Source organism: Daucus carota, chromosome 3 (genome assembly GCF_001625215.2).
Source record: "Daucus carota subsp. sativus chromosome 3, DH1 v3.0, whole genome shotgun sequence".
Classification (NCBI taxonomy): domain Eukaryota; kingdom Viridiplantae; phylum Streptophyta; class Magnoliopsida; order Apiales; family Apiaceae; genus Daucus; species Daucus carota.
Window position 1 is genome coordinate 47,193,147 of NC_030383.2, and position 11,603 is coordinate 47,204,749.

General features: G+C 32.0%; 1 protein-coding gene across 1 annotated transcript; it reads right to left on the reverse strand.

Annotated features, from left to right (window-relative positions):
• Positions 1–8,831: 8,831 nt before the first annotated feature.
• Positions 8,832–10,694, reverse strand: LOC108212568 (uncharacterized). Its single transcript, XM_017384293.1, has 2 exons — positions 10,113–10,694; positions 8,832–10,028 (listed from the first exon to the last, which is right to left on the reverse strand). Exons 1-2 carry the CDS (start codon positions 10,692–10,694, stop codon positions 8,832–8,834), a joined length of 1,779 nt encoding a protein of 592 aa, XP_017239782.1.
• Positions 10,695–11,603: the final 909 nt, after the last annotated feature.

An 11,603-nucleotide genomic window follows, 5' to 3' on the forward strand; every position in this document is an offset into this window, starting at 1 on the left:
CTGTGTTAACAAGTGGACGTATCAATTATTAGACCACTAGACAATTATTAGGCACACCTTAATCTTCAGCTTTATCCCTTAGATAATATTCTCATCCTTAAAATAAAACAAAATGTCTATTTCCTTCTTGTTTTGCAACTTTAAATTTTTTGTTAACTTAGCTTAAAAAATAGGATACAAATTGGGATTGCAATGCGACGCTACGAATAAAACAGAATATGTGGGATGAGATTATAATAAAATAGAGTTGATTTTCTTTCCTTAAAAGGCAACTAAAGCAGGAGGTGTATGTGGATGTTCCAACTTAAAAGTGTTGATCGTCGAATAATTAAATTAGTCAGTGTCTTGTCTATCAAATCTTGCGGCCCGTTTGGGTTTGTTGGTCAGTGGTACAATCACCAGAGCACAAAGTAGGCAATTAATTTTGCTTTTCGGACGCATTCATTTAAACTTAACTAATTATATGCACATATAATATATATTTATTAATCATATTTATGATTATTAATGGAGAAATTTGCTCATAACAAATTTGAAAATTACTCGCGGAATGTTTGGCAAATTTATATGTAATATTTTGCCATATATTAATTCTATTATCTGCTCTGTAGACTGTACGTGATTAACTGGTGAACATATAATTTTATTGACGCGTGAATCATTTTGTTTGCATCTTTATTGTGTACGAGGATTTAGTTAGTTTGAAATTTGATGTTCTACTTCATGCAAAATTTGGGTTAGATAATATTTGATCGAGGAGAGATGGGATTATGAAATTATGGATGGATGGTGATGCGTGTGTAAGTCGAGTGGACGTGTGTGAGTTGTATCGAGATGAGATTATCGAATATTCTCGAGTTGAAGTTTTTGCACGATCTTTATTGTTTTGTCACTCTATTTTCGAGTCCATTTTATTATTACGTACTACCCTGTATTTGGTTTAAATATGTAAAATAATTATAAGTCGAGTCTAATATGATTAACTTTCTATTATTACGTACTACTCTGTAAGACTGTATCTGGTTTAAATATTAAAAATAATTATAAAATTTCGATTAACGAGCTACTAGATATGCTCATTTTAGTATAATGTGTGGAATCTGACCAAATTTTCTTTGATTTTGCAAGTACTTGATCTTGTAAAAATTGTAGCTAATTCATCGATTGTGTAAATCTTTGTGATTCCACCTCTGTGACAATGGTCTTGAAATTTCTACAATGTCCATTTGGTGACTTTTAGTAATTTGGATTCGAAATTCATGTTCTATGTGAGTTTTACTGAGCACATACTAATTTTAAAGAACACTGCTATGCTTTTCTAAAAATTATAGTAAATTCAATTTTTATGATATGTTTGAGAGGTTTAGTAATTTGAATATATAATTACTTGATCTAAAAAAGTCGTGTATACGAGTTTAATTAGTTTTGTGTTTTAAATCTGTTAGAGCATCTCCAACGGCGTTGCCTATAATCGTTGGCTAAATTGAACCTGTAAGACATTATGTAAAATTTGCTGAATCTGTAAGACATTGTACCTCAATGGTATTATCTATATTGGTTGGCTATAATGTAAAAATAGAATGTTATTAATATTTTAGTTTGTTAAAATAAAATATATCAGTTTAATATGGTAATAAATGATGTGCAATCATCCTACAGATTTCTTACAGATCTGTAGAGGTTCGACAAATATAGTCATCCATAGGAGGTTGGCTAAAATTATAGACAACAGGTCCACGTGGTTGGAGTATGATTTTTTCAGTAGGTTGGCTAAATTTTTTATATTTGGAATGCCAACTCATTTTTTAGCTAAGGGATTTGTATGGTTGGAGATGCTCTTAAATGTCGAATTAGTTGAGTCATTTGTGCTGCTGATACGTTTAAGTTTCAAACTAATCACTTGATCATCTTAATTTGATGACTCATATCAAGTTGTAAAGGTACTTAAATTTTCTAAAACCTTCGTTGTTTAAGTTCTTTATGATAAGATTTATAACTGAATGCATTTTCCTTTCTTCATCGAGTACTTCTTAAAATTCTATCAGCAGTCTTGTTTCTTGTTTCTTGTAAAATCCATAAAAGTTCATTGTATTAGTTATGATCAGTGTTACAGAAATCGGGAATCGGACCTAATCGGTTGAGCTACCGATTCAGGGATTAATCGGAAATCGGGGATTAATCAGAAGGATAAATCGGAGTGAAAATCGGATTTATTTTAATATTAAAATATTATTTAATATTTAGTTATTATTATATTAGCTATTTAGTAACTAATATATTTACTATATTCATAAACTCTATAATTATTCATATTTAAAGTAATATAGTATTTTAGATTTATTAATAATTTATCATATATAATGCGATTAAAATATATATATATAAGGATTAATCGGATTTCAAAAATCGAATCGGTGGCCGACCTTGCAGGGGATTAATCGGTTAAATCGGGGATTTTTAGAACACTGGTTATGACATGAAACTTTATCCATAAGATATAATTTAAAATCCTATCACTGTCATTTACAGTGTTTTGGCAAATATTGTGATTTAGGGAGTTAAAATACAACATTACTTGAGTAATTGGTTATACGATATCTAGTTCGGTTTACTTGTTTTGTTGTTTGTGAATTCGTTATGTGATCAAATTTAATGAGTTTTACCTTTAATTTAAAAAAAATATCATAAAAAAATAAATCTAATCTATTTTAATATATAACTTTCTATTTCTTAAAATAATAAATAAATATTTTCTAATAATTGGCTAAAAATTAGTCAATTTGACTCCTTGAAAAACAAAAGGGACATGTAAATTGAGACCAAAGAAATATTTTAACGGAAGTTAACGGAATTTAGGGAGGAAGGTGCGTATCGTTCTTGAAATGTAAAGATAAAGGTGCGATTTGAGTTTTCAAAAATATGGGTACAATATCGTTTTGAATAAAAGTTAGGGGGTCCGAATTGCAATTACCTCTACTTTATATTATTCAAGGTGTATTGTGTTGTTGTTGTGTATCCAGCTTGTGAAACAAGGGAACAGAGAACTAGTTAGCTAGAGAAGAGTATACCTAGGATAGTATAGGTCTTGCAGAGCTTTTGGTTCGGGGTTCAGGGGGTTTCAACAAGCTGATAATTAATATGGATGAAAGTTGAAGGGAGATATATTATTGAATCTTGTAATTGTAACATTTCATTGATTAATAATATATTCTCTTAACAGGTTGGTAAGGGACTAGAACGCAGACATTTGGGAATTGGGGTCGAACCTGGCTAAAATTCTATTTGTTCTTAGCTAGATGTTATTTACTGTTTTGCATTGAAAATCGATTGTCTGCTCACTGATAGTATATTTCGAATCTTAACAGTAAGCTGTCTCGACAGTTTTTAATTATTCGGTAACTTATAAAAATTGAGTAGATTAGATATAACACCGATGCACCCCTCTACGTGTGCATTTTCAACAAATATTAATATCCATTTTAATTGTCTCATAATATATTTTCTCTTTCATTTTTTAAATAACTTATTATTCGGAGAAAAATATTTAATACTTGAAATGCACTTTAAAACTATCAAAATCATGATTTATTGTGAAACATATTATCTAAGTATTTAGGTACAAAAATTAGTCAAAGATCTACACATTTTTACCAAAAACTAATTTTCTCATTTTTCGTAAATTTTCTAATTTATCGAAGAAAATTAATTCAAAAACTCAAACATATTTTTCTATCCTCCAAAGTATTTCATATCTAAGAAAATATATATTTTAGTATTCATTAAAGTAAAAAATGTTGTCAAAATTGTTTTACGAATCATCAAATGAATTTTTATATTTTATAAGATTTTAAAAGGTGGTTTTTATTGTTTTAATTCAGATTAAATACTTTCACTTGCTGGGATGACTTGAAATTTGGTATTGATCTTGTTTATATGGTTATACATGTTTGGTTAAAGTTGTGTAATTTTTAAAGAACTTATGTCAGCGCGTGTATTTTCAAGCGGTTGACCTGTATTTTGACTAAGTGTTTGACTTAGGAGATGTTGACTAAAAATCACCAAATTTTCACAAAGCTCTATTTTACTTTATTTGAAATTTAATATTTTTACTTACATTTATTGAGGATTTTCAGAAATTTTTCATATTTTTGGAAGTATTTCCTCTCTCAAATATAAAAACTCTTTACAAATACTTCTTTTCTAAAACCTTCATTTTTACACACAAACACACACAAGGTTTTAGTTATAGAGACTTAGTTGATCCAATCAAGCTCTCTCCGACCAATCAAGCTCATCCACTACTTATTTGCCTCTTGAAGGCTGCCCGAGTTTCGTCATAAAGATACATTACGGTCGAATCTCCCATGAAGTTTTTTGACGAACTTTTCCGATCATTCTCGTAAGTGGTTTTTAGCTTCATATCCGTATCTTAGCCAACCATTTTATATATTTAAGAGGTCATTATTTTCATAAATCTATTCATTTTATAAGCTCGTCATCTCATATCTCCAACAACAAAGATTTCTTATTTCAAATAAATTATATACATGAACTTAAGTTTCGTGTTATTCAAAATACATACACGAAATAAGTTTTGTGATATTTGTTATACTCTCACACGAACTAAGATTCGTTAGATTTGAGATATATTCATAAATGAACATAGATTCGTAATATTGAAATTTAAAAGTATATTCGAATCTATATTTACAATAAAATATTCAAAAGCTTCATGTTAATTTACTAAATCTGAAAATTCAAAGTGAGTCCTTGACTTAAGAAAGATTAAACTACGATCGAGTTATCAAAAAGAAAATCGCAAAATGAAAATTGCTCGAATTCTTGAAGAAAAAAGAAAAGAGTTCAATATAGAAACTCGATCATCAACTCAGAGATGATCACTCCAACATCTTAGATCAATTCAAAGATAAAGACAAAATATTTAATGAAATTTTTATTTGTAGGTAGTAAATTAACTAGTGTCTTTTATAAAGAAAAGTATACATAATTAATTCAATTGTTTTTCTCATATCACAAAAATATAATTGTTTTTTCATACAGTTGTATATTCGAGAAATATTTTTTTAAATATAAAATATCAGTCCGGGACAAATATGTCAAATCAAATAAATTTAATTTTCCTCAAATTTTTGTCATATAACTAATACATATACACTATATATCTAAAATCGAAAAATTTATAAATTTGCTTGGTTGGTCGGTATATGAGCTGCTTGACGGGCCTTTTTATTTAATAATATTATATTTTAACAAAGCTATCATGTTCTAATTGAAACACATTTAAACATTATAATTTAAATACATATCATGTGTCAATTAATATTTAAATCTATATTTTAATGGGCCTAACTATTAAAAATATATTGTAATAAGTTCGATATAGATATATTAATCTAATTAAATCAATAAGCATAGATCTATTTTAAAAGTTTAATAATTTTAAAAAGTATTCTAACAAAAAATACCTATAATTCCAATAAAGATATCTCTAAAACAAATTATAAATACATATAAATTACAAATATTATTATTAGCGACGGAAGATAGTCGCCGAGCTCCGTCGCTAATAAGGCAGTCACTAAGAGCGGTTGGTGATTATTAGCGACAGACGGAGGTCACTGATATGGGTCACTGATTAGAATGCCAACTTTTCTCCTAATTTATTTTATAGGAACTTTGGTCTACGAGCGACGGAATTCAGTTGCTGAAAATTATTAGCAACTAAATTTAGGTTGGTCGTAGATATTGGTCGCTGATAATAATTATTGGCTACGGATCTTGTGGTCGCTGATAATTCTTGTTGCCAATAACTCTTTTTCTTGTAGTGCGATCTCCGTCCCATATCCGAAAAAATTCCCGATTCCCCGACCTGATTAATTATTGGTGACGGATCTTGCAGTCGCCAATAATTTTTGTTGCTAATAATCCTTTTTATTGTAGTGCGATCTTCATTCCATACTTGAAAAAATTCCGATTCCCCGATCCGAATGGGACGGCAATCGGATTGGGGTCGAGCGGTTGACTAGTCTTATCTTCGGCAAAGATTGAGGATTATTTTTTTTGGCACTTCGGTTGAATGGATGATGATGTGTGTGAAATCAATGACATATAATTTTTGATTCAATTACTTGATTATTGGGTAAATCACGCCAAATATAGGGTTAAAACCGTAAATCCTCTATCCAGGGCCGGTTCGAACAAATAAAAAGCCCTACGCATGCATTAAAAAAATAGACTCCTTCTGGCAAAAAAAAAAAAAAAGACTCCTGGAAGAACTAAATTTAATGAATATGATTTTTAATTATCTCCGATTTTGAAAAATTCTTCTTTGTTGAAGCAATTGTAACATGCAAACAAACAAACACAAACACAATAATAAATACCAAAATTCAAACTAAATTCATAAAGTGAAGAATTCAAAATAGTTTTATAAGAATATCTTCACTGTAATTGCTATTTGATGAATTTCTTAGTCTCTTATTGTAGTTCTACTAGTAGTCTTGTAATTCTTATTAATTTTGTTGATTTGGATGTTCAGAGAAAATTAGGAGAGAATAAAGAGGCAAAGAGGGTCATGGTGGTTCGTGTTTGATTTTTCACTTTTCACAACTTCTTTTTATTTCAATTTACCAAGTTTAGGTTGTATATGGACTATACTATATATACAATTATTAGTTTAAAAATGAGCCCCTTTGTCAAACAGGCCCCATGCCATTGCATGGGCTACAAGTAGAGGTGAACAAAAAGACCGGGCCTAAAAAGCCCGTCTGGATAGACCCGATAGAAAGCCCAAATAAATCCTGGATATAATAAACCCGGACCGGTCTGGGACTGGCCTGCAAGTTCTTAATTTTATAATAAAAATCCGGCCCGGCCCATAAAATAATCTGGCGCGGGCAAAAGCCTGGACAAAAGATTGATAAATCTGCATATCTGTATATCGATTGGTATACCTCCCGATCAAAATTAATAATCTAAACAATTATTAAACTTCTAGTAAGCCAATCAATAATTTGATTAATGCACCAATACCAACTCAATCAAACAATACATGCCACAACATATATTAAAGTGCTGAAAGATTAAATTATTAAAATCTAGGGTCCAAACTCAAAATCTCTTCATATTCCGTCACTGCGATTCCCAAATCTCAGCCGCTTCAAACCGATCAATACAGCAGCTTTATTGTAATGATAAGTAGCATTCTCCGAGGAAATAGCAATTGCCCTATCATAGGGGAGTGAGATGGGAGAGATGGGGATCTCGTGAATTTAAAGAAAGGGTTGGAGAAAAGAATGAATTTTTATTATAATTCTGGGTAGAGATTTTCTAGAGAGAGAAAGTGAGGGTTTTACGGGGAGAGATGATGAGAAAGAAGTTAGTAGGAGATTGTGTGTATAATTTGTTTGAGTGATATGTATATATCTGGTTTGCAAAACAAAAGCCTGGGTTAAAGCCGGGTTAAACTGGCTAGTCTATCAGGCTGGTTCCAGTCCACCATTTTCCAGAAATTATCTGGCCCGGCCTGGCCTTTAATCAAAAAAGCCCGATCCAGATTATTTAAAAAAGACTTGGGCTTAGCCTAACAAGCTGGTCATTTTGTTCAGCTATAATTACAAAGTGTTAAGCCGGCCTTGCAGCCTCTATCCCCCTTTCTGTTTTTACTATGTATTGAGGGATTGTCTAATGCCGAATTTCAGCATAGTATACAACATATTAACAAACACGAAGTACCTTGGATTACCATCTCTAGTGGGTCGATCAAAAACTCGGGTGTTTGGTAGTGCTAGTAGTCGGAAAGGGCTGAACTGGCTTTCTTGGAACAATATGAGTGGTGCGAAGAGTAAGGGAGGGCTGCGATTCAAAAATCTCTTGGAACAATATGCATAACTCGAACTCTTTTGTGGCTAGAATTTTGAAAGCAAGGTACTTCCCTAGTTCTCATGTGTTGAAAGCATCTAAAGGGCGCCGGTTTAGTTTTAACTGGACCAGTATATGGACAGCTAAGGAGGAGCTCTGTAAGGAATCGTTTCCTGTAGTGCCCAACGTTGCTGTTTGTTTTCCCAAACTACCCAACATTCTGTTTAACTTCCCAATCTACCCACCTTTTCACTCTCTCACCTCACTCTCTCACCTTATTCCATTCTCTCTCTTACTTTTTTCTCTCTCTCCACCTATTCTATCACTTCTTTTCTCTTTTTAACTAAACCAATTTATATTTACTCATTTTAACTTCCACCTTATATTTTTATTTGTAATTTAAATTTAAACTTTATTTAAATAAAATAAAAATTATATTAAAATAAAAATTATTAAATAAATATATTGCATAATATGAAAAATTATACTAAATAAATGCATCACATAAACACTAAAACATAATATATTACATAGAAAATAAAATACATCACTTAAACATTAAAAAAAATTCATTACATAGTAAATAAAATACACCCCGAAAAAAACACATATATAATTAGAATACATCAACTAATCACCATATCCCGGGCATCGTGAACTACGTCGTGTGTGCCCTTCTTGTCCGCATCGCCCACATACTATCGTTTTTCGAGAATTGTTGTCCATTTCTGTACGAATACGTGAGATTTGACCCTTCTGTCCTCGTTTATTTTTTTTCCTCTTTGTGGCTTCATCATCAATCAGAACCCCGTACATCTCCCAATTGTTTGCTAGCGGAAATGTCCAATATGCTTGATTGGGGATCGGGTTAAATTCATACTTCCACATTTCAGAAAGAGTTGATAGATAATGATATGATTCAATGTAGTGCTTCCAGTCTAGGTTGCAAGTCAAACAACCTGCCACAATATGTGAACATGGAAAATGATATCGGCTCCATTTTCCACAAGAGCAAAAACCTCTACATAGATCCACATTGTGTTTGTTGCCGCCTTTCCAAGATCCATTCTTGGTTCTGTATTGTGCAGTAATGATTTCGAAGACACCCCTTTGTTCATTGTATGGAATAACCCTATGTGCAGATGTTTTTGCTCAACGGTTTCAAATAATTCCCTTGATTTTTTACAAAAAATTTGACCGTTTTGAAGGTCATCCAGAGTTTGAGTCCTTCTCTTAGCAATTAACTTCAAAGATCGATAATATATGTACTCCACCATTGCTGTGACCGGTAGAAATCGAGCGGAACGTAAAAATCCATTGAAACTTTCAATCATGTTTATTGTTGCTTGACCATAACGATAACCTCCATCATGAGACATAGTCCACATTTCTAGTGGAATCTTTCGCAACCATCTTTCTGCATCAGGATTAAGCTCTCTAATTTGCGTCATGGCTATCTCAAATTTTCGTAACTGAGATGTGTTACCAGCCACCCAACAAAACATCTTCAAATGTGAACCTGGAAAAGCAGTACTAAAATTGCTACGTACATGCAACAAACAAAATCGATGTATGCCCCATTCACCAGCAAAGCCATTTTCCACCCTTTTCATTGCTTCGATGATTCCAGGATGTCTATCAGAAATAATACAGACACCCTTTCTATTTTGACATACATATATTCGAAGATGATATAGAAACCAAGACCAATTGAAAGTTGATTCTTCATGAACTAAGCCATATGCAATAGGATACTGTTGATTATTTGAATCAGATCCCATTGCAATCAGTAGCTTACCATTGTATTTCACTTTTAAAAAGGTGCCGTCAATGCTAATAACAGGTCGGGCATGTTGCCAGCCGTCTATCATTGGCTTGAATGCCCACCAGACACGTTTACACACAGATGTGTCGGGGATGATAACATCAGCTTCAGCATCAATTAGAGCGATTGTGCCTGGATTAAAATGCATTATAGCACTAAGAAATGTCGGAAGTTTATTATAAGAAGTCATCCAATCACCATAAACATCTGAGATTGCTTTTTGTTTTCCGATCCATGCCTTCTTATATGTAACATTGTAGTTGTACATGGATGTGATTTGACTCATGATGTTGCTTACTTTCAGATATGGACTCTCTGTAACCTAATTATGCAAACATAATAAATAAAATTAATTAATAATTTTATAAAGTAAACACAACTATAAGTATAAGGAAGTTTTACTTACTTGTAGTTTAATCACGTCAGCAATCATCCTTGATGTAAGTTGCTTGTGATCTCGTTGAAGAGTCCTCAAAATGCAGTTATGTTCAGCAGGTAGTTTAGTGATTACAAAGAGTCCAGATCGCCTTGATTTCATAACCCGGACTCTCCATGGACAATCTTCCACAACACATTTTGCCTCATATCGTGTAGTATCACTTTTTGTAACATGGTAATTTCTAGAATTTTTTATATGATTTGATTTTATAGCACTAATTGCAGTTTGTTTGTCTGCAAAATTTTGACCTTCAAATAAATCATTATTGAGTGGATTCATGTTTGAACAATTACCTGATGAGACATTAATTTCTTCGGTTGTAAACCAGGGAGCGGTTGGAATATGCTCTTGCTCATCATCTGAACCATCTTCTTCGTCATCTAAATCATCTTGCTCGCCACCTAAATCATCTTGCTCGTCATTGTCTCTCTCATCGGCCACATCTCCATCTGTTTCTGACTCATGATGATAGTCTTGATCATCATCAGCAGCACTTAGATCATATAATGCAGTTGATCTTGCGATTTCTTCGAGTAAAAAAGTATTCATGATAATAAAAATTTAAAAATCTAGATGATGAGTTTATGTGATTTTAAATTCCGGTGGATGTTATTTATAGAATTTTTTCATACAAGCATTAATAATTTGAAGGGACAACACACTGAAAAATTTTGAAGTGACAACACACTGAAAAGCTAATGATTTTTCTTTAAAAATAGTTGAAATAGACTACTCACTGAAAAGCTGCTCACTCAAAAGTTGGATTTGACAATTCACTAGAAATTAATGTAATAGCAATAATTTAAAAATCTATAATTATAAATTCAAAAAGAAATTATTAATACTATTTTTATAATCATTAAACTAAAACTCTTTAAAAATAATGACATGTCCATAAGGAAATTTAAATTAATTAAGTGATTTTAAAAATAAAAAATAAAAATCTGTAAATATAAATTGATTTAATTAAAAAGAGAAAAGAAGTGATAGAATAGGTGGAGAGAGAGAGAGAAGTAAGAAAGAGAATGGAATAAGGTGAGAGAGTGAGGTGAGAGAATGAAAAAGGTGGGTAGTATGGGAAGATGAATAAGAAGGTGGGCATACTGAGAAACTGAACACAGGAGGTGGGCACTGCGGGAATGGATTCCTCTGTAAGGGGTTCAGGTGGGTTTTGGGTAATGGAAATGACATTATTGCCACTAAAGATGCTTGGTTACGCAAGAAAGGAGGCTTCCGTGTTGACCAAAGCCCGTTTTTTGAAGGGAGGAATGAAGTCGTGTCCATATTTTTTCTCCACGCTGAAAATAAGTGGAATACAAATCTAGTCAAAGAGCATTTTCTTAAGGATGATGAAGATTCCATCCTGGCGTTACAATGGAATATTTTATGCTGCGAAATGAGGGTATCAATACTGGCATAGGCTGAAATGTAGTCATATACAAGTACCCCAAAGTGTAG

What these genes read in the sequence shown, in the direction of transcription:
- LOC108212568 (XM_017384293.1), bottom strand. Translation starts at nt 10,694, where the DNA reads ATGAATACTTTTTTACTCGAAGAAATCGCAAGATCAACTGCATTATAT. An exon ending in CTGACGTGATTAAACTACAA is followed by an intron (nt 10,029 to 10,112) that starts GTAAGTAAAACT and finishes TTGCATAATTAG; the next exon opens with GTTACAGAGAGTCCATATCT.